We start from the raw sequence: 25,425 nt of genomic DNA on the forward strand, positions 1-25,425 counted from the left end.
TCAACTTCATCATTGTCCATCCTTCATTCCTATAATATTAATATAAATTCGCATGAAATTCACATGTTTTGCGATTTTTGCTAATTTCCTGTTTGAGACATTTCACACAAATTTCATGCACTTCCTTCCGGTGTGCGGAACTGGCTGAAAAGGCTGAAAACAGCAAAAGAAGAAGAGCACGCAGAAGGATCTCGGCCAGACAATAAATAGAAATCTAAATTGCAAAATATGGGCCAGGGGCAAACACACACTGCCGAGAGGCCTGTGGGAACCGCGTCCTCAAGCAGTAACCAATTTGATGTGGGCCCACCCTCGCATCGATAAGATCGTTAACCGAACGAGATCTGGGTCTGGGCTCTGGGTCCAAGGAGGTGCTGAGAAAATCTCGTTTGTTGTGGCAGGGCGAAAGATTCAAAGATTTCATTGTTCGCCGGAGAGCATCGGCAACAATGTTTGTTTGTTCAGCAAAACAGGTTAACAGGTATTTAGCCCGGGGATCAGTCAGGATTAAGAGTGATGCCTCAGGATGCGTGCACTAGAGTGGGTGGCCAGGGAACATGTGGAATCCATTGGGAGTACCGACGGAGCATGTACGATGTCCCATAAATCAGAACGCCCTCATGGAAGGCCTTAAAGAACCGTTCAAACTTCATTTGCATTCCACCGGTCCCGAGTCCACACATTAGTCGAGCAATTAAGCAAAGGACGGACTCTACTCAGGGCACTCTGGGAAGAAAAAGGATAATGGAATGAAATGGTAATTTGATACGCGCACACTTATGGAGTGCGTTTCCCAAGGACTCGGATTGCCAGCGTCGACGGAGCCTCAAACAGGTAGCCCAGCGAGGGAGTCCTGTGAGCTCTGCAGCTCCGTAGTCGCAACGAATCGCAACGTAAGCAAACAAATCTACACATTCAATGATGGATCGATTCGGGCCCTCACTACTATCGTCCTGCGGCCGGCGAGCCTGCGAGCCTGTGAGCGTTAATTAGATTTGCACCGAGCGGTGCTCATCAAAGTGCTGGTCAGTGGAAATGTTCGGAAATCACAGACCAGACTCAATTTCGGGATAAACACCTGTGGGAAAGGACCTCACGCAGCCAAGAACAGCGAACATGCACTTGCACACATCTCTCTCCCCAGGACGTTCGTTCCATTGACTGACCTTTCCTCTTCTCTCCTTGGCGTTCCCACATAGGGAGTCCCTTTCCCATTCCCATTCCCATTCCCATCTTCGTTTTCATTGTTATTCGCAGTTCATTCCTTTTATTAATTTGAAGTGCCCGCAACTCTAGCTTGGTTTTCCTTCCGGAAGAACGAACTCCTCCTCTCAGTTCGGTCCCTCCTACCCAGTGCTATTGTCCATCCCGTCCACGGCACTTCCTGTGGGTTAGTTGGACCATGTGGCCAATACAATCTATTGTTAATTAATTGTGCTGGTCAAGGCGCATGGGAAGAGGAAGTGAGTGCCTGTCAGTCAATCGCTGAAGTAGGAACCAAGGACTTTGAAGTCGCCAATTAAATGTTAGCCTTTTTTTTGGCTTATGCAAGTCTCAGTTTCAATATGGTTCAAAGCGTAGAGGAGTAGCTTCCATGGCAGTATAATGGTCTGTCCGGTCGGGGCACCTCGGAATAGCCAGCCTGGAGGACACTGGAGGACACGGCTTGCTTCGGGCTCCCAGCGCCTGAAAGTAGAGGTGTTTCTGTTTTCCCTCCTCCAGGCAATCTTGCAGGAAGCCCATTGGCTTCGCCTTGACCATTGCCTTTAGTGGGGGGAAAGGGACACATCCCAGCTTCGCCAAACCACCAGCGGGTTTAATACCAATTTTCAAGTTTAAAAAGCCGTTAATTTTCTTGCATCGTCTTCTACACGTTTCTTACAACAATTTGACATCGGAATACACAGTGGCGCTACGTAGTCTAGAAGACGCTACGTAGTCTAGATGGCGTCAAATACTACACGTTATATACATATATTTTATGTAAGATGTCGAAACTACTTTAGCTCCTGTTGTGCCCTGTAGATGTCGCCTCTGCGACATTTTTATCTTATATTCCAAATTCTTATAATTATTAAATTTTAAAATGGCATAACAATGTGTACACAAGAAAAATTTAATTCTATTTCTATTTTTATTAGAAGCATAAATCTACCACACATACTACCGTGTACGTTATCTGTCCTCCTCCCCTTCGAAGGACCACCACACCGTCCACTCTCATGTGTCATCCCCTGGGGCCGCTGAGGGGAAGTCCTACATCTGTCGCTTTATGTGGCTCCAAGCTCACGCCTCCATCGTCCCAATCCTTGCCATGTGACTCTGGTCCACTGTTTTTTTCATTTATGCGCCAGAAGGTCTTTGCTTTTCCTTCGAAATTCATTTTAATTCGCTTTTATTTCTTTTTAATTTTTATTACATTTTCGTATATTAGCTTTGACTTTGCTTTAGTTGTATCCACTTTGAATTATTTGCTGTTTGTTTTTTCCCGCTCGCTCTGCGGCAAAACGGGCAAAAAAAAATAGAAGGCGGCATCAACAGCAGGAGTGGGAGTGGGAGTAGGAGCAGGAGCAGGAGCAGGAGCAGCCGCAGCAGGAACAGGAGCTCTGGCCAAACATTTTTTTTGTGTCCAGCATTGTTCTCCTGGCTTATGCATGGAGGAGGAATGGGGGAACGGGGGAAGGAGAGCCCCGGGACTCTGGCGTCGGTCTCCGGGTCCGGTTTTGTAGTTATTGTCCAACGTTGACTGTTTACGCCGAATGCGCCCGGCCACGTCGCGATCCGCGGAGTAGGAAATTAAAAATGGCGAAATAAAGTTAAATTTTTTATGGTTTGTGCAAATAAGTCACATGCTGGCGTCCGGCCACCACCGGCCAGTGCGACAGGACCGATCCCTCTGCCATTCGGGGACGGCGATGCTGCCGCAACCTGATGTGCCCCACGTGTAGCTCGTCGCTTGTTAAGCAAGAAAATAATATTAGCATTAAGCGTTTGTCTCTGTGCCTCTGACAAACGCGGCGCCGTCCATCATCCCCTCCCTTTTCCCTTTTCCTTTTTTTCAATATATTTATTTTACAAAATGGGCGACAAACTTGTCTGTGGCGTGGCTCCTTTTTTGTTTGTGCTTCCACGAGTAGTTCCCGTGTGCGCTCGTCCTCTCTCCCACATGCAGCACATCCAATTAAGCAGCTCTGCAAATGGTCTAAAAAATGAGCAGTGGGTGGGGGTGGGGATTGGCCAAAAGAGTTCCCGGGGAATACGGGGCCTTCGCTCTAACGAGCCAATGAAAATAAAGTAATTATCAAAGGCTTAAATAAAATTGGGGGAAGAGTTTCAAGTAAATGAGATCCCTCAAAGCCGACCCTTACCTACCCCAAACGGGGGGCAAATGTGTGCTATTTATGCTGTCACTTCCATCCACAATTTTCAAAGTGTTCCACAGACTTCAAAACGGGTTTTGGATTGACACACTTGCACTTTCTTTCAATTAGCCGCAAAAGACCCTCGTGTGCCGTCTGGTTTATTTTCTTTTTCGGCCACACATTTGAAGATTTCTTCAAGACCATAATTAACTCATATTTAAAGCAGGAACAGGGCGTGGGTTGTCGGTTGTCGATTGTCGCTTGAGATGTCGAGGTGTTGAGGTGTTGAGAGATAGGTCTCTCAAGAGACATGTCTGTAAATGTAGGCTGATCGCGTGACGGCCACAACAAAGGTGCTGTGTCCGGGGGCATTCTTAAGAGGCTGCCTCTGCCGGGGCACGCTCAGTGCTGCTCTGGACGTGGCCGCGTTCGTGATCATGTGCCGACTGCTGGCGCTGTTGCTGTTGCTGTTACTGTTGCTGTTCCACTCCGCTGTGGCACTCTTCGAGGAGTGCAATCACCAGGTGACGCTGTCAATGGGCCAGAAGCTGCTCATCAACTCTCCCTATTATCCTGGCCTGTATCCGGTCGGCACTTCCTGCCGCTACTCGGTGGAGGCTCCCAGGGATCAGGTGCTGCAATTCAAGTGCGAACTGCAACTGCAAACGGTAAGGGTGGGGGGTGGAGAGCGAGAGAGAGAGACACAAATTCCTGGAAATTTTCTTACCTTGTTGATTCCCGCACACAGCTGTCCACGGACCTCCAGTGTCGAACGGAGGCGTTTCATTTCAATTCCGAGGGCGATGAGGTGTTAACAAGTTCCGAATACTTTTGTGGCAGCGGAAAATTCGAGCGCAAAAGTTTTCTCAATCGTGCCGTGATTTCCTACATTTCTCACGGAACGGCCAAGCCCCCGCCAGCCGTAAAGCTTAAGGATAAGCTTCCGGTGCCAGCAACAACAACAACCACTACAGAGTCGCCGCAAGCTGAGGAGGAGGAAGAGGAGGGGGCGGAGGAGGAGGAGGAGGAGGATGAGGACCTTGGCAACGAGGTGTTGAACGTACTGCAGGATGTAGGCGTCAGCGATGCCCTGGCCTACATGGCCTCCTTGCTCTACGACGAACCAGAGTCCAACAACGATGCTCGCCACACGCCGGCCACAGTTTACCTCCGCCTCTTGCCAAATCGCACCTCAAAGACTTCCGCAAAACGTGCCAAGATTGTGTCAAGTTATCCGCCCCCCTTGGCCGGTGGCCTCGGTGGCGGGCGTTTCTCCTGCCTCGTGGAGGCCCTTGTGCCCACGTGCAACTGCGGCTGGAGTCGGTCGCCCAGGATAGCCAGTCCCACCAACGAGGAGGCCGTCCTGCACGAGTTTCCCCCGATGGCTGGCGTGCTGACGAAGAAGCAGGGAAAGGTCTTTTGCGGAGCAGCAATCAGTGAGTAGTAGAAGACCCCCCCCCCCCCCCCCCCCCCCCCCACCAAGTGGCTCTCCTCTCGATCCTCTCGATCCCCTCTGTTCCAGTTCATCATCGCTACTTGCTGTCGGCGGCCCATTGCTTTCTTGGCCCAGAGACGGGCAGCGCTGCCCTGCTGCGCGTGGTGGTGGGCGAGCACGATCTGTCCAGCATCTACGAGACGTTCTTCACCCGTCGCTACGACCTGGAGACCCTCATCGTGCACGAGCAGTTCAGCCAGACCAACGGGCAGCTGAGGAACGATATAGCTCTGCTGCGGACCCGTCTGCCCATTGCCTGGAGCCAGAATGTGGGACCGGCCTGTCTGCCGCTGCAGCCGGTGGCGGGCGGCAAAAAGCTGCCGTTACCGGGCAACAAGGTCATCGCCGCCGGCTGGGGCACCACCTCATACGGCGGGCCCCAGACCCATCGCCTGCTGAAGACCACCCTGGACGTGATCAGCGGCCAGCAGTGCCGGGAGACTCTCACCTCGTCCGGGGTCCCGCCGCACACGTTCTGCACGTATACGCCCGGGCGCGACACGTGCCAGTACGACTCTGGCGGGGCTTTGTACGAGCGGATCAATGGCCGCCTGATGGCCGTCGGAATTGTGAGCTTCGGCCATGCCTGCGCCACCAACCAGCCATCGGTCAACACGCGAGTGGCCTCCTACATCAAGTGGATAAGATCGAAGAGTCCCGAGGTGGCCTATTGTACGAGTAGGGGATAAGGCTAAAGGAGATCGGATCGGAAATAAACGCCCCTTCGGCTAGAAACCCATGAAAGACTGAGCACAGAACCCACTGCCCCGCCCCGCTCGACTCTTGCCCCGTTTTTGCCCTGTCGTGCCGCGTTAACCCCTAAGTGGGTGTCAAGTTTGTCGCTTTGCCTGAACGCGTTCGTCGCGCTCGTCGCCAGCATCGCCATTCATCTATCAATGATGCATGGCAATCGGAACGCTCCACTGGAGCTCTATGCCACCTGGCTGGGGCAGGCAATGCAATTAAGAGCAAATGTCAACTAATTAACGGTGTGGGGGTTTGTGGCAGCAACCCCCCACCCGGCCCAGTACTGTCAATACAAACTCTTTTCAGTAGCTTCCTTTCAGATAAATAATTAAACGATTCGCATAACAGATGAAGCCCGCTTTTAGGCTTAAAGGCAACGCGAATCGTCTGCCAGCTAGCCTGGCTAGCCTGCCGGATGTCTATGTCTATGTGGTTTGGGGCATCTTTTTATTCCATTTTTAGAAGAGGAGCGAGTCGCTCTCTGTTTGCCGTTGCACTTTTTCAATGCTGCTCGCCTGCGTTTTCCCCTTTTTGTTTTGGAATGTATTGACTGTTGTTGCTCCTCTGTGTGTTTGCTTTTGTAGTTTTGGTGCGCGGTGCATGTCTGTGTCTGGGCCTGGAATGCCTTGTAAGCCTGTTGTTCAATTCACGTGAAACGCGAGCAGAACAAGCCAACGTCAACTGCAGTCTGCGGGCGGCATCAAGTGTTGCACGGGTCTTGGGGGGCTGGTGGCACTAATTGAAAAGCAGCAGCCACTAACAGCAGGCGGGCGGAAGCAAGTACAGATACAGTGAAATTTTGAATTCAGGAAAAGCTCTTTGCCCCAAAGACGAACTTTCGAAGATCTGAAGTTTCCATAGAAAAATCCACTGCATCGGTTATCCCCTGTAATAAGAAAACGAATGCGAAAACCCTTCTGCATTTCCATCCTTTTTTTGGGTTTTTTGCACAGCAATTTCCTTTGCATTTGATTACAAAAATGGCGGCTCCTGTTGCAGTCGTAATGCACGCCTAAACATTTGCGTTTAGTTCTCGTTTTGGGGCAGCTGCAACTGCAGCATCCGCCTAGACTTTGACCATTCATTAGCACGCGTGTGTGTGTGTGTGTGTGTGTGTGTGCGCCGAAAAACTCTAACAAGCTCAAAAAGCAATTTGCAAGAGGCCGTCGAAAAAATTGGCAAAAATATCGACGTGCTGGCTCGTGCAATTGACGTTTTGGGCGGGGGGCGGAGAACGGGTCAGAACGAGGTGGCAAAAGGATTTTGGGGGACTAGGGATTGGGGCCAGTTACATACATAAAACCACGCGTCGCACAAAAGCCGCCAAATCGTCGTCGCTCACAAAGCCCCCAGCAGCCAAAATACAAAATGGCTGCACCACAATAACAAAATCAGTGATGTTCCAAAAAACACTATTTCCCCCAAAAACTATTCGGAAGGGCAATGGAGACAGAAATGTGATGGAAAACGTTTCTGGGAACAGGCCGGTTTACCCTCAAAACAAAATTCGTTTCGTGGTCAGAAATTAGCATCGTTTTTGGGTGTTTTTGTTTGTCGGGATTATGGCGATACCAGTAGGCCAATGAAATCCCTTCGCATCTCTTAAATCACTAACATGACAAAAATCACAAAAGTATCACTTTGGTGATGTGTTCGTATCCCTCAAAATCATAAGTTCCTACATTCATACATATTTCGATTAAAAAACAGACATCAAAACGCATAATGTCCATCTGTCGCGGCTTAGGAAACTCAGCTCTGGGAAAGCTTCTCCAGACTTCCAAGACCCTCGCCTACACCCACTGCTTTAGAGCCAAGTCTACGGGCATGCCGGCACGCCCCCCCCTCACGATGATCAAAAGCTATCTGAAATTGCGGATGATGGAGGCTACGGCAGTGCGGCCGGTGCCGGACACAGTGATCCTTCAGATCATCGACGATTGGAAGCCCAACTTCAAGCCCTACCGCTGCCTGCTAGACGGTCGATACTGTCTGTCCACGTTCAGGGGCAAGCAGAAGCGAAATAGCGCCAGGGCAGATGACCCCAAAGGGGGGCGTCGTGCCCAGCAGAAGATTCTCTTCAAGGACGAGGACTTTGCCGATCTGGAGCTATAGCTGAGGAACGTCGACGGTGGACTGCGCGGATGAGCAAAATTACAGGATAAATTGGAGAAAATTCTGCAGTAAGGCGGCACTGCGCCGTTTCAAAATAAAGGTTTCTGAAATGCAAATGGTTTTTCTTGGGAAAGGGGCGTAGGAAAACATCGAAAGATCTGTCAGATCTTCCTTGACTTGTTTTCTATACAAAAATTTCTCTCTGCATGCACTTTAGTCTCGAGTTGCCCGCCATCTGGCCACCGCTTGCCCCACTTGCAGCTGTCATGTTGGAGGCCCTTGAGAGCGCAGCGCAAAACATAATTAAACAATTAAAAAGGCTTTCGGTGGGTGTGGGTGCTATACTTAGCCCAGTTAAGAGCAGCGCACATCAAAGCCGTAGTCTCGGCGGCGCCTAATTACGCCGACAAGTGCAGTGGATGGAAACGGAGAAATGCAAATGTGCGGCACAAAAAATACATCAAAATTAACTGGCAACAATTGAGAGCGAGAATATGCGGCCGTGGGAGGGGTGGCAAGTTAATTGTGCAACTCGGTGAAAGGAGGAGCCCCGACACGGACTGGGGCTGCAGCCGGGATAGTAGGACAGTGCAATAGACTAGAAGTGGCGGCAGGACCCTCGACCAGCTAGTCCTTGCTTTTCTGCCATTGATTTTTTCTATATTATAAAATTTATGCTACTCGTGCTCGCTCTCTGCGCTTTGTTGTGCTCCACCTCCAGGACAGCACTTCATTTTCTGCCTTTCCTTTTTATAAAGTCCTTTTTTTCGTTGCAAACATTTTTTCCAAGCGCTTTTGAGCTTTTGTTGTCGAGTGCAGCAGCCGCACCCAAAGAAAAAGGCTTGACAATAAAAATTATGAAGCATATTACTTGAGGGCACTCGAGTTCCTCTTTTTATCCCCACCACCACCCCCCCAGGCATCCCTCGCTTCTGTCACTTTTCGTGCTGCCCTTTGCTTGTTCCCCTTTGTTTTTCTATTTGTTTTTGTTTTTCTGTTTTCGTTTTGCTCTTGGCTCAGATCGGAAGGATGCGAAAATATGCCAAACGTCTGTCGCTAGTTTCTGGAGAGCACACCGGCGTGTTAAGTAGCAGAAAGGGCCAAGAACCCTTGCGATAATAATAAACTGAATGACATGGAATTTAGGAGAGAGAAGAGGTGAAAGCCTAGAGGAATGGAGAGCCAGAATTTCTGGCGGTAAGGAGGCAGTCTTCCCGGAGACCGAGTCCCCCCTGAGGCAAGGAACCGAAACGCAAGACACGAGCCACGAAAAGGAGAACCCCCCTTTGCACATCATTTGTTGAAAGATTTTCAAAATTGAAATACCAATTTGTAGTATTTTATTGAACTATTGCTAATTTAGTAGGTACCGAAGATCATGTGGCGCCGGAACTCCGCCCAGCGGTATTGGGCCGAGTGCACTTGATAACGGTAATCACGACTCGGCGAAGCCTCGGATCGCCTGCGATCCCTGTTCATGTATATGAAGGGCGTGTTGCGACGGTACTCGGGGTGCAGGCTATAGGAGCTCTCCTCACAGAACTTTGGCCGTGTGCCAATGTGTCGAGTCTGGGGCACGCAGCGGCCCAGATGGAGGGCTCCGTTGCCCAACAGGCTGGCCAACATTGGGGACATGATCAAACATCTATGATGGATTGTCTAAAATTTTGGGAAATTTCGATGTGTCGTGCCTGAAGTGTAAACGTAACTGTGAATGTGAATGGGTTTATATTTTACCTTGAATTATGGCTCCAAGGCAACCGATTCCCATGCTCCAAAAGTATTCCATTTCCATTGAAAAGTTTACCAATTACTCGTTCGTATTAATTATATATTTGGTAAAAGTCTGCTCGAAATGTTTCCGAAGGAGTATGGCATCGAAGAGAGGGCCGATGCCCAGAGCTTAGAAGGCCGTTCGCCCGTAGATCATAGCATGACGAAACTCCGCCCATCGGGTGCGGTGCGAGGTGTATGATGGATAGGGACTAATGACCTTGCGGGAGATGCCGCCGCCCCGCGGTGTGTTGTATTCGTTTCGCTGGGCGGACACTTGTCGCCGGAGCTCCTCGCTGTTTCGTCTACGCTCCAGCTCATCCTCGTCATCCTTGTCGTCCTGTTGCTGGCGAAAGATGACCTCGCGGACGGTGCCCACCCGCTGATCGTCATAGGGGGCCTGCATTTCGTAGCTCTCCTCCACCAGGGCCTGTGCCTTCCGGTCCTGGTCCGGGTAATATCGCCGCTCATCTTCCGGGGTGGACTCCATCCCGTCCGAGGCCTGCCTGTGCTGCTCCCGCTTGTGAGCTGCGACTTCGGTGTCCAGATCGCCAATGGTGTGCGCGCTCAGATCCTGGGATCGACGTCGCCGGCTCCTGGTCTGGTCCAGTCCTTGTCTGCCACTGCTGTGGCTCCAGTAGCGGTTCTGGTTCTGGTTCTGGATCTGGTTCTGCAGCATTAACTGCCTGGCAGCGAACCAGTCCTCCCTCTCGGGCCACTGCCGGCTGCCGCAGCCGAAATTCATCATCGCCCGATTAATCGCCGCATTGTGCAACGGCGAGTAGCCACTGTACGAGCGCAGGCACAGAGTGAGGACCGGCTTCATCGAAGTGCACATCGATGAGAACTGTTTCACGCGAGCCGGCATTTCGGGAATTTTGCACTTTGCTTCGAGCCAAAAAACACTTTTGTGAAATTTCGTCAAAAATTTGTTTCAACAACAAGAATTCAAGAGAGAATTTGAAAAAATTTTCTTTTTAGAAATTTAGAAGAAAAAAAGATCGAACAAAAAATTTTCGTAGTGCTTGCGAAGACAGCAATTTGGAAACTGTGAGAAATACACACTCCCAGACAGTCCTTCGAAACATACTCAAATGCTGCCTTTGTCATGGACTGCTTTCCATTTCCTTTTGCCTGACACATGACGAACAGATGACGTGGAAAATAAGGTAAGTCTGTGGAAATAAATATCATGATTTATTTATTGCCAAAAGCAATTCAGTTCGGACAAACAAAGCAAGAATAAAAATAGAAACACACAGAACAGTCTTCGACGCATGATTTCCACAGATTTATTAATTTTTCATCAGTGTTCGAGTGGGGCCACGGCTGGGGGCCTTTGACTATATTTTAAGCAATTTGAGATGAGAGCGAGTCTGCAAATTGAGTTAGTACACAATTACAACAACAATTATGAATGCGGTCTGCCATTTTACAATAAATGGAAAACAGTATTAGATGGGCAACACCGTCGTCTGGCCGAATAGGGACTACTCTCTGGCCGGCAAGTAGAACAACGTAGATTGAGATAGGGTATTGGATAAAAGTTTATTGCGGAGAGAGAACCATGCCTGACGGTGTTGTATTTTGGGGCCAGCGGGGTGTGATTGGGGGCTGTACTGCACGTTGTTTAAATGTAGGCAAAGACATGTCACTGCTTTTTAATTTAAATGCAAATTAAGGCCTTTGTCAACACTTTGGCAAACTCAAGACAACGGCGATGACAACGTTGGCAGCCCGAGGCCAAGGAGGCGCCCAGCCGTACGACTAAGGAATTGCTAAGGACTACATATATGCATAGTTTTAGATACACAAGCAATCAATGCTGCACATCCTTAACGCACACAGACCGCTCCGCCCACATAGCGCCACATCCAGTTGAGGTAGGAGGTGATGCGAGTGTTGACACCGATGCCGTAGGGCTGTCCACAGGCCCGTCCGTAGCTGATCACGCCCAGCAAATACATGCGTTCGCGCTGGCGCAGGATAACCGGGCCGCCGGAGTCGTACTGGCAGGAGTCCTGGCCCCGTCCGCTCGAGTCGTACGTGCACAGCTGGCTGGCCGAGATGCTCGAATTGTACTGCTGGCGACACACCGAGTTCTCCAGAGTCAGCAGCGTGGCCTTCTGGAGGGTATTTGACTTGGCGGCGGCAAATCCCAGGGTCCCCCAGCCGGTGATGTCCACGTTCTGATAGCTGAACGCGCTGTCGCTGTGGGGGAGTGGATGGAAGCAGATTTCAGAGCCTGGAAGCACAATACATTTGCGCCACTTACGACTGTCGGACGGGCAGACAAATCGGAGCCACACCCCTCGACCATTCCATGGCTGTGGCCGTCTGCAGCAGAGCAATGTCATTGAGATCTCCGGAGGAGGTGACCGTGTACGCCGGATGATTGATGATGCTGAGGATTCGGTGCTGGGCAGCATAGATCGACTCGCTCGCTGCACAAGAGAGGGGCTTAGGGGGTTGCACCGACTACTCCCTAATGGACCACTCACCCGTGCTGAGATCGTGCTCTCCCACGAGCGCCAGCAGACGACTGGCCACCGGCTGACGGACCGTGCAGTGGGCAGCTGTCACAATGAAGCGATCGCTCACGATCGTCCCGCCACAGAAGATGGGCAGAGTGGAGGCCAGGTCCCTGAGGCCCACCATCGAGGGATACTCGTGCTTTGCCGTCTCCACGCCGTTGGCAACACGATTGGGGTAGGACCAGCCGCAGTCGCAGGCCGCCGGACGGGCCACGGCCTGGCAGCTGAGCCGCGCTCTCTGGCGGCTCTGGGCGCTGCTCGAGTAGTAGGCCAGGGCCAGCGTCTGGAAGTTGGAGCTCCGCGAGATCTGGCCCATGCGGCAGTAGCGCTCGCCATCGCGGAACTGCAGGTCCCCGTCGCGGGAGACAAACAGGAACTCCGAGCCGCACGTATCGGGATACTGGCAGGGGGAATGAGTCGGGGGTAGAACTTGCAACGCATCCAAGACTTACCACTTCGTAGCGACAGCTCAACTGGATCACATGATTGCTGGGAGCCTTCAGGCGGAACCTGCAACTGCTGCCACTCGGCAGGGCCCCCGGAAAGTTGAGGCTGGTTATGTTGATCGCCTGATTCGACAGCAAATTGTAATGCCTGGTGCATTGCTGCTGGCCGGACACTGCACTGAAGGCGATAGCCACAAGAAAACTGAGAAATCTCAGGCAGAACATGATGGAAAGGAAGCAGATGCTGCTATAAATCTGAAGCGCCCACAGAAAACCTTTATATAGGACTGCCTCCAACAGATAAGAGTGAATATTTCACTTGTTTCAAAGAGAAACACAAATATTGGCTACAGATTGAAGTCAAGGCTACTATTTACATGATCTTGAAGGGGGGTTTTTGGGGCAAGTCGCACATTTATTCTTAAAGGCTGACCACACAATTGGTGTTGCCAATCTTCTGGCGTATCCAGCTGATGTGGGACGTAATCCGGGTGTTGACCCCCATGGGGTACGCGTTGGCGGCACAGCTCTTGCCGAAGCTGATGATGCCGAGGAGGAACTGCTTGGAGGAGCGCAGGATGACGGGGCCCCCCGAGTCGTACTGGCAGGAGTCGCGGGCGTTGCCCGAGTAGTCGTAGGTGCACATCTGGCTGGGATAGATTTCAGCCACGTCGTTGTACTCCGTCTGGCAGTCCTGGTTGTTCACCACCATCAGGTTGATCTTCTGCATGGTGGCGGATGTGGGCCCGGCAAAGAAGAGCGTGCCCCAGCCAATCACGTCGACAGTTTGATACGAAAACGTCTGTGTGCTGCTCAAAGATATCGATTTAGAACGAAGGAGGGCTCTCTCAGGGGGGACTCTGGGTACTCACGTGCCAACCGGCGGCAGGCAGATGGGACCCACGCCACGGGACCAGAGGATGTTCTGGGCCGTTATCAGAACCGCAATGTCGTTCTTCACATCGGGCTCGTCCTCGTACTGTTCATGGCGGATCATCTGCTGTATGGCGTACTGCTGGTAGTACCTCGAATTAGAAGCTGTGTCGGAAGAAATTAATGGGTTCAGTCAGCCCCTTGCTTTCGATATCGAAGCTCTTACGGTTCTGTAGATTGTTGGTTCCGGCAATAGCCACAATGTTGGTGGCCTGCTTGATCTGCAGCGTGCAATGGGCGGCGGTAAGGATGTAGCGATGGGCCACTAGCAGGATATTCCAATTGCGGGTTAAAAGGTCACACCACCTGTTCTCAGACTCCCCCACTCACCTATGGTGCCGCCGCAGAAGGAGGGCTGATTGCTGGTCACGTCCTTGAGGGCCACCATGCTGGGAAACTCGTTGTCCGCGGCCTGCTGGCCATTGGCAATGCGGGAGTTGACCGACCAGCCGCAGTTGCAGTTCTGCCGGCTGGTGGTGAGGGTGCACTTGAAGCTGCCCCCCTGCTGTCCCGTCGAGATGTAGGCGAAGACCAGTTCGGTGAAGAGCGACTCCCGGGCGAAGGTGCCGCTGCCGCAGAAGTTCTCGGCCCCGCGCATCAACAGGTCTCCCTCGGGGTCCAGCCAGAAGTTGTCCGTGCTGCACTGGCCACTGCTCTGGGGCAGGCTAATGGTGCACTGCACCTGCACGGAATAGTCCACGGGTGCCACGAACCGGTAGCGACAGGACGTGCCCGCCGGATAGCTGCCGGGATAGTAGGGGGACTCCACGTAGGTCGTGCCCGGACTCAGGTTGTACGTATTATCGCAGCCCTCGAAGTAGGCCAGAGCGACGGGAGCCAGGGCCAAGAGCCAGACCTCTGTGATGATTAAACTGCGGCCAAACATTTTGGCCAGACCTTACGGTTTCGAAGCCAAAACTCAACTGGGCCAGCCCGATAATGCCACCCACAACTAATGCCAGAGACAGTGCCAAAGTTAATTAAAAAAAGAAAGAAAAGGCCACGCTCCAACAGTTGATAAAACAGTTGGAAGTTGACATCAAGTATACGCCTCGTTCGCCCCATTATGCAGTTGTTTAAATACAATGTTAGGCGGCACCGGCCCCCCCTCCGCTGACCTTGGCCAATGCACAGCCTATCCATCTTTGAACTTGGCCAATAGCTGCCCTGGCATTACTCAATTTGCCAGATAAGCGGCACTGCACTTACTGTGGGTCATTGCTGTCTAGTCTGTCATGTTCCAGGCTTTAGCTTCCAGCACCAGATCCACCAGCTGCGCTGCTGGCGATAAGCAAAAGTCGTAGGCAAATAAACGGCTTGTTGAATAATGAGTTCTAATTAAGAGGCAAACAGCGACGATAACATACGGAGATCTGTTCCGTCGGATTCACTTTCCTGCCTCGATTGTTTGCCACTCCACGAGTGGGCAAATACGCGATAAGCGAAAGATAAACCAGATCCAAGAAATCAGCTACCGCTTGTACTTTCCCCGTGCGTATTTTACATTAAATTCTTTATATTGTATGGCATCAATAGCACCATCTTTTATCTTTACAATACCTTTTGTTTGGGGGTTAAAAAAAGAAGCAAATAAACAGCAAAGTTGTATCTCTTAAATTCATACATTTGTGGTACATTTTCATCAGTTCTTGTTTGCAGATGGAGATTTGTTATCAATCTTTATTTAAAGCTGTCATTTTATGGGATTATTTTTGCGTTTGTTACTCTCATATTTGTGCAAATATATTTGTTTGAAACAAAGGAAATGCCAGTTTTCCACTCCAAAAAGGTTTGTTGGTCTTTCATTAACTTTGTACACACACAATACCCGCATGTAAATCTCCTTCGGATCTCGTGGAAAAACTTACAAAAAATGTCTTAAAAATACAATGAAAAGGCTTTAAATTTTGGTCGAAAAAAATGCATTATTGGGGGGATAGTAAAGCAATTATGAAAGGGCTGAAAGGGTGCGGGTAAATGTTGATGAATATCGGGCAAAGTGTCTATCAAAAATTGACTTTACATACGCACACACATGCACGCGCATAGAAAAATCAGCGCCTAAAAGCATGCAGCAGTTTCGGTCTCTGCCGCGCTCGGAGCCATGTAATTATAATATGGCAGCATTTTTATCCACTCTTTTGTTGTCCCCCCCCCCATTGACCCTCCATCCCCACTGCCTCTGCTGTACATAGCCTGGCCATGTCTATATTTTTTAGTGTCACACACAATTTTTGTTGCTCCATTTGAAGAGCTTTCCCATTTGTTTTTCTTGTTGTTTTTTGAATTTTTTTGCCATGCATTTTCATTTGCACTAATTTGACTTTTGTATTGTTGCGGTTCCCCCGTACCCTGCCCGGCAGCGCGTTTATGTGTTAGAGTTTTTTGCTGGTCCTTTTGGCTTTCCACCAATCGCATTTCCTCTGCCACATCTCTGATAGTATGTGTGTGCCTGCGCGCATGTATTGGTGGGTGGGCTGTGCTACGCACTTTTTGACTTTTCGTTGAGGAAAATGCGTTTTCATGCATTGGTTGGCTGTCGAGAGCCGGACTGGGCGTGTGATTGGGTTTGGTTTTGGGTTACAGCTGGGCTTGGGGGTGGGGGTTGGGGGTTGGGGGTTTGGGTTTTATGCTTCTATCTCTCTATGTGGCTCTGTGTCGTTCTTTTCGTCTGCACTTACATATATAAATATGTCTGTGTGTGTGTGTGAATGCATTTTCCCAGGCCGTGTCATTTGATGCGGCTGTGACTCTGTGGCCATATCATTAATTGCCGTTAGCTGGCAAGAGGAACTAGGCACGGCCAGCGTGCAACACACACAAATTAGTGGGCAACACGCTTTGTATAGAAACTACGGCTATGGAAAAAACGTGGGGAAACTGAAACTCCGACAGAAAAGCGGATGGAAACAAAGGAGATATAGCGAAGGCCCTGCAATGGTTGGAGGCCAGGGCATGCATGTTGTATAGGCTTTAATCGTGTTTGATTACAGATGGACTCTACGTACATATGTATATGTATGTATGTTTGTCTACGTATCTATAGAAAAAGTGGGGTTTTTGGTCATATTTCTGAGGTATTAATATACATATGAGGTACGAAAAAGTGTGCAATTCTTACGTTTACAAATAACAAACTGTTTTGACTTTCCTCTCAAATTTTATTGCCAATGAAATGTGGAAAATATTTTCCCTTTCATCCCAACGATGAACAGTAATTGCAGCCATCAGAGACTGTCTCTCTCTATCTCTCTCCCCCTCTCCATTTTCCATCACTCTTGACATTTCTATCGGCCTCTTTCATACGGTACAGACGTAAGCGGAAACACATTCAATTTGCTGCACCTTCAATCACAATAAATCCATACAAATTTCCGTTTTTTTTTTTGTAGAAAACCTTTTCAAATGCAAACTAAGCAAATTTTAATTAATGAAAAATTGCAATTAAAAATGGGGTTTTCTTCCAACTATCCAACACTCTAGCATGCGCCGTGAACAGTTTTTCATTTGCGGCCGTAAAAAAAAGGAGGAGAAAAAACTAAACGGAAGGCAATCCACAAAACAAACAAAAAACGTGCGCCCAGTAAATGCATAAAAAACACAACGCACTCTGTACATACGGCGTATGTACAGCGATGGGTGGTCGGGTCGGGCTGTGGGAGGCGTCATCTAAGCACAGGCTCTGCCGCTGCACAGCTGCAACGCTGCCAGCGTCGCCGATTAACATAAACACGTAAAAAACATTAACAGAGCCACAGCAGCGGCAGCGACAGAGGCAGCGACAGAGGCAGCAACAGCAGCAGCAGCGGCCAACGGCAATGCAGTTAGAAAAAGCAACAAGAGGAAAACTATGGCACGCGGCGGGAGAGGGGAGCTATTTCATACATAGATAACGCGGCGTATGTGTAACGTGCGAGGGAGACGGAGAGAGCCAGCCAGCCCCAGAGCCGGCTCTCTCGGTCGCTCATTACACTCATTTCGCATAGTAGTTTGGGGTGGCGCATAGGCAATTTTCCTCACACACAAGCGCACACACACATACACACACACACACGCATAAAGAAGAAAAAACTGCGCTGACTGCGCTGCCTGGCAGCACCCAAACCCAATCACAAAAACGCGTTAATAAGAGGAAAACGTGGGGCAAAAACTACACACAGAAACACAGACACACGTGACACACACAGAGACACACAGGCACTCGGCCAGAGAGAGGGAATGACTGGCGCCAACCAATCACAGAATTTGTTTACGAATCGTGCGGCAAAAGCAACAGAAAGAAAATACTTGGGGAAAAAAGAAAAATCCACCCACAGCATCGCTCTCTCTATCGCTCTCCATCTCCATCTCCCTCTCCCTCTCTGCGTCTGTCTCTCTCGCGGCACAGTTTTTATTTTTCCACAGCGAGCTCTCTCTTAAGCGGCGCCCGTTCTCTTTGGTGCTCTTTCGCCTGAGTTTTGCCCGTGGATTGAGTGGCTGGCTGGGGCGCAGAGCGAGCGGATGGCTGGGAGACTGGTTTGAGGTTTGGGATGGGGATCGGGGAACGAGTTTCTCTCGATTGATGTTTTAGTTAATATGTTCACCAAAATTTTAATTGAATGCTCCATGTTTGTGAATGTTTGATGAATGCTGGGCAGAGCGAAACGGAGTGGCGCGGAATGCTGGGGGAGGCGGCGAAGATTGACCAAATCTAAAGCGACTTTAATTGGATTTGATATCAGTTTAGTATGCGATTAGAATCACTAAACCTACTCTGAAATGCAAAAATTTTATGAATTCCCTAAAGAGAGGACTGAGTTTATAGGTTTTTATATTTAAAGAAGTATTAGTGGAGCGATAATGGCCAATATCATTGAAGATTCCACTGGATTCTTGACGAACTTTTGGGAAAAACTATTAGTTATTAATTTAAACTGCCGGCCCGAATAGACTCCTTATAATTCCACATAATTAAATGAGACCATCGCAGCCATTACTCAACCACTTTACGACATTCATTAACCTAGAAAGGAAAAATGATATAAAAATACCCATAATGTCGCCCCAAAGAACTTTTCTATTAGCCAACAATCGATTACAAAGGCTTACGACCTGCGTGCCGGGCTATAAGCAGATAGTGTCCCCCCCAGGAGAGGGCCAGCTCCAGGAAGGGTGGAAAGCGAATAAAGGGATGGAAGAAGCAAACAGTTAAATGAAACTGTAAACATAACGCATCAAATGTTAATGTCGCCTAATTGTGTAATTCTGGTGTCGCTTTTTGGCCGCCATTTACATAGGACATAACAATGGAACAGTCCCTCGTAATGGTGCGGGAATTGCCACTAATGAAGGCTCAGAGGAGCGGGGCTGAAAGCACACGCTAATGAAGTAATTACAACAATTAATTTAATTATGAATTAAGCGATTGTTGCTGTGTTCCCGACATTTATGGGCAGTTCAAAGGTTGCTCTGGTCGTGGGGAGGAGGAGTGTTACCTCGAGTTTGTTTGGTGAACATGTTGACAAAGGACAACGAAGGACGAGCAGGTACCAGCCTGGGCTTCGGTTAAGCACAAGGGAAGCAGTGGAATCCCTTTAAAAGAGATAGGAAAAAACTCTGGGCAGTTTTCCAAAATTAATTTAGTAAAATTCTTCGCTTTAAACCAGCAGTATCCACTCACCGCAGAATCAGGAAATGTTTGTACATATTATTCATACGCCCCATGCGACCGCATGCAAACCAACAATCGACTCCCTGTGTGTGTGTGGGTGTGTGTCCATGTGGCACTAATGAGAGCTGCACACACACACACACACACAACTTATTATCCAGATTTTCGCACCTTTTCCGCATGCTTTTGGTTTTTGGTTTTTGGTTTTGTCCCTCCCGCCGTTAATTGAAATATAGAATAGCAGCCAATTAAAATGAAAATTATTGCCACGCATTATGGTAGGCCCCACCTCCGTGCCCCGTTTGGATAGACCTGTGCCACTGTTGATTATTTGTAAATTATTGCAGGGCCAATAACACCGATACCCTGTAGAGCATATGCACCTAATGAAGTCCCATTTTGATTGTTTGAAATGGAAATTAAGACCCGAATCGAGGCATAAATAAATGTATTTAATAGTATGTACATATAGACCCTAGACTGCAATGATAAGAAAAAAAACAAACTTCCACTAATCATATTAATCGCTTATTAGCCACAAATACGTTATCTGATGCGTAATTGCCTGCTAAGTACCCGAATGTGTATTTTTGACTTTCAATCGAAGCGGCCTTCTGGGAAGTGTGGCGGTGATTGCGATGGACAGGCAGTTCGGTCGAAATGTATGCTATCTACACCCTTGGCCGATCAAGTCAGGTCGGTCGAGGCGATCGCCTGTCCGATGTGAGCGACTTTAGGGCTGTTGCAAGATTTATCCCAGTCCACGGGATCGATCGATCCGCAAGGGTATTTCAACTTCGCCGCTTGAAGGGTATTTTTTGTTTGTTTTTTGTTTGGTTATCAGAAACATTGACACTGGCTGGAATACAGATGGTGTTCTCCTGTAAGTTAATCATTTCATAGTAACTAGTAATCTACAAGTACCGCACAGATAACGTCCATTCAACGAAATCGAATTTGATGATTGGGCCTTACAGGTAGGTATAAATAGGTTTCCCCATCGGATCGGGAAGCAGTTTTCGATTAAACACCGGTAGTGGGCCAAGATGAAAGGTGTTCTAGCTACGTTGCTGCTCAGTTGGCTGTCGCTAGCCAGAGCCGAGCCGCACTTTATTGATTGGGAGGTGGGCTTGGGGGAGCAGGATAGATTCAGCATGGTGGACTACGAGCGGCTCATGGATCTGCGTTCCTTGGGCACGGAGTTCTTTCGGCATTTCCGGAACATTTCGGAGGCGGACTCAGAGCTGCTCGAGGGCCGGCTGCCCAGTCAGCAGGACCTGGTGTGCCTGTCAGACATGGCCCAGTTTATGCAGAACCTGACGACGGGACGGCTGTGGGCCCTCAACAGTAAGTGGTATTTTTTAACTAATTCTGCAAAACGCTCGGCAATGTGTGACTGTTCATAGTGATTGATTCGTGGGGAACCATACCGGCTGGCTATCTGAAGGGGAATATCATCGATATGGGCAACTACGACGAGTGCACCAGGGTGCACAAGGCCGTGAGCGAGGCGCACAGCATTCAGGGGAAGTACTGCCTCCTGGAGCTGCCTATTGCCAAGTGGCTTGGCTTCGACATGGACTTCTTGAAGGCCACCAACATGAGGACCGCTGTGTGCTTCCCGTCCTCCTGCTCCGCCGCGCTCATGGAGACGTTTTTGGGGCAGCTTCTTCAGCGGCTGCTCGGTGTCAGCGATGCCAAGGAGAAGTTTGCCATAGACGAGGCGACCTGCCGGACAGGCGAGACCCCATCACTTGACAGCCTCACCATTGTGACCATGTATGTACTGAAATGTTAGCTGAAATCAGTTGGCCGCGACTATCCAGGCTGTTCACCCTTTTCACGCCAGTGTTCTGCTATCAGTTCTGGCTTCTGCGACGATTATCTGCACTGTCTACGACTACCTCCTGTGCGGAGATAAGAGTGAGTGAGAAGGGCCGGACTCTGTCCCAGCCCGGCTAATGTTTTTCCCTTCTCCGGCAGAAACGCCACCGCCCCGTCTGGTCAGTACGTTCTCCGCTCGAGTCAGTTCCCGGAGTCTCTTTGCCATCGTGGACCCCAAGTCGAGTCCCAACGTCATCCACTGCCTCAATGGCATACGCTGCCTGTCGCTCATATGGGTGATATTTGGCCACGAATACATCTATGCCCTGATATCGCCCAGTATCAACGAAAGTGATCTGCTTAGAGTAGGTACCGCTGCCATAGAAATGCCATCTGGGCGGTCACACCCTTTCCAACCCATTCGAACTTCTTGCAGTGGGTGCAGCAGGCCTTCTCCAGCTTCATCATATACGCCCCGTTCTCCGTGGACACGTTCTTCTTCCTCAGCGGGCTGCTGATAGTCGTGGTCTCCCTGCGCTTTCTGGAGAAGTGAGTCCCGCCGTCTAATCCGTCTCGTCGAGGCCGGTCTAAGTTTTCCTCTGATTTGGCAGAACCAAGGGCAGGATCAACGTGCCGCTGATGTACCTGCACCGGTACTTGCGCCTCACACCGATGGTGGCGGCCGTCATTCTCGTGTCGATGAAGCTGCTCCCCCTCCTGGGCGACGGACCCCTGTCCGAGGAAGTCAACTTTGGGGACTATTCCGTGTGCGAGCGCACCTGGTTCTGGACCATCCTCTATTTGCAGAACTACGCCACCAAGGAGATTGTGGGTGACATTGTGGCGCCCGTCGACACACCCTCTGACCCTTGCACTATTTCAGTGCATTCCCCATAGTTGGTATCTGGCCGTGGACATGCAGCTGTATCTCGTCGCCCCGTTTCTGCTGATCGCTCTCTACAGGTGGGGCAAGAAGGGGGCTGCGGGCATTCTGCTGCTGATGCTGCTGCTCTCGTCGTGCCTCTTCGCCACCATTCTGACCAACAAGTACCAAGTGATCTTCAAGTAAGTTTCCCCCTGAGAGATATACTCTTTCCTCCCGTGCTCATGTCCCTTCGCGATTAGAAAAGGTGACCCGACCGGGGAGAAACAGCGGAAGCTCTACTTTCCATCACACACCCATGCGGCACCGTGGCTGATCGGCTTCCTGTTCGGCTACTTTGTGCACCTGAACCGCGGAAAACAGTTCCAGCTCAGCCGCCTCGTCGTGTGGGCCGGCTGGCTGCTCTGTCTGGCCACGATCTTTGCCTCGATCTTTGCCATGTACCCCTACGCCAAGCTGCTGGAACCCTCGCCATCGGTTCTGACGCAGGCCGTGTTCTACACCCTGACCCGCATGGGCTGGCCCCTGGCCCTCTGCTGGGTGGTCTTTGCCTGCATGCAGGGCCATGGTGGACTGGCCAACAGCTTCCTCTCCTCCCCCCTCTGGCAGCCGTTGTCGAGGCTTTCCTACTCGGCCTACATCTGGCACGTGTTCATCGGCGAGGTCAGCCATCGACGAATCCGTACGCCCTTGCATTTCACCAACTTCGATATGGTAAGTGAGTCCCCGCCACTCCCCGCTCTGTGACTAATCCGATGCTCCTCAGATGCTCTCCTTCTGGTCGACCTTTGGCTTCACCCTGCTGCTCTCCTATGCGTTCTACATTATGATCGAGGTGCCGATGGCTGGCTTTGAGGCCTTCATCCTGCCCCCCCGAAAACCCACTGCGAAGCCAGTCGAAGCTCAAGCCGAGCCTCCTGTGGAGTCTCCGAGCGAAACAGAACCTAAGCAAAGCGTCTAGGATCTAGCAGGGCTTTACAGGCTCTCTCTCTTAAGAGTATTCATTGGCTATGAATTATAGTAGTTTTAATCTTAAACTTTAGTGCAAATACAAGTCTCCGTTATACTCGCAGAGTACGCATTTAATTGAAACATAAAATAAGCCAATTAAAATTAAAATAATTCCCACGCCTTGTGGTCTGTGGCAGGCTCCAACTCCCCACCTCCTCTGCTCCCTTCCGACGATGGCAGACAGTTGATAGTCGCTGCATTTATTGAAAATTACTGAAAATGAGCAGCGGGGGCTATGCCACCGTGCGGCTGCAACTGTTGATAATTTGTAAATTATTGCACTGCTGATAAAACGGCTGGGCTGCATATTTAAATACATTTTCAATATGCCCTTAATTAAGTCCGATAATCAGATTTTAATTGCCTCAAATGTTTGGAAATTTAAGAAAACAAAGTCGATCCATGGCCACGAAAGTTTTTCATAAGGGCATTGAGAGACAGGAGACTCTCTTAGGTACCAAGAGATCGATTAAAATAAATAACTGTGCACTGAATTTAGTTCCTGCGTTCCATTCTTGTAGGGTTGGCAGCCCTTTAATGAGTATCGATCTATCGCTAGGGATAGTCAAGGGTATGAGAGGAAGATATATCGATAGCTAAGTAAGAGTTGACTGCGGGAGCGAGTAGACGTGCAGAGAAGAACGTGTTAAGATAAAAGAAACTTATTGTAACCATTATTAAAATAAAGACAATACAACGACGTGTGGCTTATATTTGATGGAGTTTTTGGAGCGGTTTCTTACTCACTTGTAGGGAGCTCACCAAGAATCCCTACATTCTTAACACTTTTTTCCTTAGTTCCTAGCATATATTATTTTCATTTAGCAGGGGGCGTTCCGATTTGCTTCTAGTCAAACAGATCTCCTGAAAGGATCTCCTCCAATGTTTCCATGGGGAACTACTCCTTTGCTCGGTGTGTTTGGAACTGAATGAAAGAAAGAAAGAGCTTCCCCTTTGCTTTTTCCACCTTCCAATCTTTGGGCGTACAACCTATTGCCAAGGATACAGCTAAAATATGTGAAGTAGTGCGTACCCTTTTGAACTAATTTGTGTTGTTTAAAAGCAAGTAATTTTCTTTATTAAATCTGTTCTTTTTGTGCTTCCTTCAACCTACATCACAGCCAAACTCTGGCCGCAGCAACTACTCAAATATCGTTGGATATTTTGCCTAATTGACTACAAGTATGGCAAACCTTGCCCAATTTACACCCCGAAGGCCACGCCACAACACGGACACGATCCCGAAAATGTTCAATGGAAAATCGCAAATTCAATATTTGAGCACCTGCAACACATGCCGGAACAGACCAGAACATAGCAGGGAACAAAGTGTGGCAGGAGAGCGACCGGACCCGGGGGTTTCGGTGAGTCTGTTGAGTTGAAGTTGCAAGTTGTAAGTCGCCTTCTTACCTGGCCATCCCAGGCCCCTGGTCCCGGGTCCCGTCCGTCTTTTGCCAGTTAGTGATGCCTTCGGAAAAGTTTTCCAGGACACCGTTGCCACAGCCCCTTGCGGCTGTCGTCGCTGCATTTCGGGTCGCGCAATTATTTAATGAAGTTATACAATTTTTGGCCCATGTGCTGATCAGGGACACGTGAAGGAGGAGTGTGTGCGATGTGTTGCGGTGAAAATTTCATTGCTGGGATAAATTTTGTTGTAATTTGATTTTTGGTTTGTTGGCTTTTGTTTGAGTTCTCTCCTCGCCGCTCCTCCGCTCTTCACAGCAACTTTGTGCAACGGAATTCAATTAAGAAATGTCAAAATTTTATTGAACACAATGCAGATTCCGAGCTCTGCTTCAGGGTCAGGCCGGGCCGGGAATATCCTCGACATTAATTTAGGCACGCCAATAACCTCTGCGCACTTTTGCTGCATCAATTTTCATTAAAACGCGCTCGCAGATAAAGTCCGGTTTTTTTTCCTACGGTTCTCGCGAAAAGTTAGAAAACCGTAAGCGGAAATGAATCCCATGTGCATAAATACGTATAAATCCAAAAATAAATTGAATTAAAAAAGGCTAGAGAACCAAAAAACAAAAAAGGATACAAAAAAACCTGAAAGCAAAAAAAATGGACAAGTCCAGCCAGAAATTGGAGTGAGCATAATAAATTCGGGCATCAGACTTTGTTTGGCTTAGTCAATGGTCCAAATGGCAGAAAAAAGTGAAGAGCAGTGCTGGTGCCGCTACAGTTGCAGAGCCACTGGTTGGGGGCAAAGAAGCCAGCCAGGAGCAGCAGCAGCAGAAGGATGGAGTCAACAAACTGAAGCGAAATCGCGAATTTATTGTGAAAAGCCAGCCCCCAAAATGGCGAGAGAACCATTCTGTAGGTTACTTTTGTGCGAAAATCATTTGAAATTTTAAATTTCCTTGTACATTTTCCAAGTTCTGTAAGGCACACATTCATTTTGCCTCCTGATCTGCCCAGAAATCAGCCAGCATTTGCGCCGCAACCAAAAAACAAAGTCATTTATCTTATTTTGTCAAAAAATTGTCAACGCCAAGGAAAGGGGAAAGAGAAAGCCCCAAAGTGGGAGTTAAAAATAGAGTAAGAGGTGGATACAGAGATGGAGATAGAAAAAAAAAGACATGGTCTGGCTAAGCAGTCGCTGTCTGGCTTCCTGCTGCCACCATGCCCCATCGCTGCTGGTACGCG

General features: G+C 49.4%; 6 protein-coding genes across 7 annotated transcripts; 2 read left to right on the top strand and 4 right to left on the bottom strand.

Annotated features, from left to right (window-relative positions):
- The first annotated feature begins 3,799 nt into the window (after positions 1-3,799).
- Positions 3,800-5,630, top strand: LOC6591086 (plasma kallikrein). Its single transcript, XM_026987052.1, has 3 exons — positions 3,800-4,030; positions 4,111-4,798; positions 4,885-5,630. The coding sequence occupies exons 1-3, from the start codon at positions 3,800-3,802 to the stop codon at positions 5,544-5,546; spliced, it is 1,581 nt and encodes a 526-aa protein (XP_026842853.1). The 3' UTR covers positions 5,547-5,630.
- Positions 5,631-9,042: 3,412 nt separating this feature from the next.
- LOC6591071 lies at positions 9,043-10,424 on the bottom strand. The gene is made up of 2 exons (XM_002015673.2): positions 9,457-10,424; positions 9,043-9,378 (listed from the first exon to the last, which is right to left on the bottom strand). The coding sequence occupies exon 1, from the start codon at positions 10,358-10,360 to the stop codon at positions 9,623-9,625; it is 738 nt and encodes a 245-aa protein (XP_002015709.1). The 5' UTR covers positions 10,361-10,424; the 3' UTR covers positions 9,043-9,378; positions 9,457-9,622.
- On the bottom strand, positions 9,079-9,345 carry LOC6591070. The gene has a single exon (XM_002015672.2). It carries the CDS (start codon positions 9,343-9,345, stop codon positions 9,079-9,081), a length of 267 nt encoding a protein of 88 aa, XP_002015708.2.
- A 903-nt stretch (positions 10,425-11,327) lies between the features above and the next one.
- Positions 11,328-12,706, bottom strand: LOC6591072 (venom serine protease). The gene is made up of 4 exons (XM_026984960.1): positions 12,479-12,706; positions 11,990-12,426; positions 11,768-11,932; positions 11,328-11,703 (listed from the first exon to the last, which is right to left on the bottom strand). The coding sequence occupies exons 1-4, from the start codon at positions 12,695-12,697 to the stop codon at positions 11,328-11,330; spliced, it is 1,197 nt and encodes a 398-aa protein (XP_026840761.1). The 5' UTR covers positions 12,698-12,706.
- Positions 12,707-12,855: 149 nt separating this feature from the next.
- Positions 12,856-14,322, bottom strand: LOC6591073 (venom serine protease). The gene is made up of 4 exons (XM_002015675.2): positions 13,736-14,322; positions 13,572-13,670; positions 13,345-13,510; positions 12,856-13,281 (listed from the first exon to the last, which is right to left on the bottom strand). The coding sequence occupies exons 1-4, from the start codon at positions 14,289-14,291 to the stop codon at positions 12,894-12,896; spliced, it is 1,209 nt and encodes a 402-aa protein (XP_002015711.1). The 5' UTR covers positions 14,292-14,322; the 3' UTR covers positions 12,856-12,893.
- Positions 14,323-20,143: 5,821 nt separating this feature from the next.
- LOC6591074 (nose resistant to fluoxetine protein 6) lies at positions 20,144-22,832 on the top strand. Of its 2 annotated transcripts, XM_002015676.2 has the most exons (9): positions 20,144-20,402; positions 20,462-20,834; positions 20,905-20,978; positions 21,039-21,244; positions 21,316-21,428; positions 21,491-21,707; positions 21,763-21,944; positions 22,005-22,476; positions 22,529-22,832. In XM_002015676.2, the coding sequence occupies exons 1-9, from the start codon at positions 20,210-20,212 to the stop codon at positions 22,721-22,723; spliced, it is 2,025 nt and encodes a 674-aa protein (XP_002015712.2). In that variant the 5' UTR covers positions 20,144-20,209; the 3' UTR covers positions 22,724-22,832. The 2 variants fall into 2 exon arrangements, with proteins under 2 accessions (XP_002015712.2, XP_026841883.1); XM_026986082.1 differs by lacking the exon at positions 22,529-22,832 and having other exon boundaries at positions 22,010-22,072.
- The last annotated feature ends 2,593 nt before the right edge of the window (positions 22,833-25,425 follow it).

Source organism: Drosophila persimilis, unplaced genomic scaffold, assembly GCF_003286085.1.
Source record: "Drosophila persimilis strain 14011-0111.01,24,50 unplaced genomic scaffold, DperRS2 tig00000002-arrow-pilon, whole genome shotgun sequence".
Taxonomy (NCBI): Eukaryota; Metazoa; Arthropoda; class Insecta; order Diptera; family Drosophilidae; genus Drosophila; species Drosophila persimilis.

What these genes read in the sequence shown, in the direction of transcription:
- LOC6591086 (XM_026987052.1), top strand. Translation starts at nt 3,800, where the DNA reads ATGTGCCGACTGCTGGCGCTGTTGCTGTTGCTGTTACTGTTGCTGTTC. An exon ending in GCGAACTGCAACTGCAAACG is followed by an intron (nt 4,031 to 4,110) that starts GTAAGGGTGGGG and finishes TCCCGCACACAG; the next exon opens with CTGTCCACGGACCTCCAGTG. An exon ending in CTTTTGCGGAGCAGCAATCA is followed by an intron (nt 4,799 to 4,884) that starts GTGAGTAGTAGA and finishes CCTCTGTTCCAG; the next exon opens with TTCATCATCGCTACTTGCTG.
- LOC6591070 (XM_002015672.2), bottom strand. Translation starts at nt 9,345, where the DNA reads ATGTTGGCCAGCCTGTTGGGCAACGGAGCCCTCCATCTGGGCCGCTGC.
- LOC6591071 (XM_002015673.2), bottom strand. Translation starts at nt 10,360, where the DNA reads ATGCCGGCTCGCGTGAAACAGTTCTCATCGATGTGCACTTCGATGAAG.
- LOC6591072 (XM_026984960.1), bottom strand. Translation starts at nt 12,697, where the DNA reads ATGTTCTGCCTGAGATTTCTCAGTTTTCTTGTGGCTATCGCCTTCAGT. An exon ending in TGAGCTGTCGCTACGAAGTG is followed by an intron (nt 12,427 to 12,478) that starts GTAAGTCTTGGA and finishes TCCCCCTGCCAG; the next exon opens with TATCCCGATACGTGCGGCTC. An exon ending in TGTCTGCCCGTCCGACAGTC is followed by an intron (nt 11,704 to 11,767) that starts GTAAGTGGCGCA and finishes ACTCCCCCACAG; the next exon opens with CGACAGCGCGTTCAGCTATC.
- LOC6591073 (XM_002015675.2), bottom strand. Translation starts at nt 14,291, where the DNA reads ATGTTTGGCCGCAGTTTAATCATCACAGAGGTCTGGCTCTTGGCCCTG. An exon ending in CTTCTGCGGCGGCACCATAG is followed by an intron (nt 13,671 to 13,735) that starts GTGAGTGGGGGA and finishes ATATCCTGCTAG; the next exon opens with TGGCCCATCGCTACATCCTT. An exon ending in TGCCTGCCGCCGGTTGGCAC is followed by an intron (nt 13,282 to 13,344) that starts GTGAGTACCCAG and finishes ATCTTTGAGCAG; the next exon opens with CACACAGACGTTTTCGTATC.
- LOC6591074 (XM_002015676.2), top strand. Translation starts at nt 20,210, where the DNA reads ATGGTGGACTACGAGCGGCTCATGGATCTGCGTTCCTTGGGCACGGAG. An exon ending in ACTACGCCACCAAGGAGATT is followed by an intron (nt 21,708 to 21,762) that starts GTGGGTGACATT and finishes GCACTATTTCAG; the next exon opens with TGCATTCCCCATAGTTGGTA. An exon ending in AAGTACCAAGTGATCTTCAA is followed by an intron (nt 21,945 to 22,004) that starts GTAAGTTTCCCC and finishes CTTCGCGATTAG; the next exon opens with AAAAGGTGACCCGACCGGGG.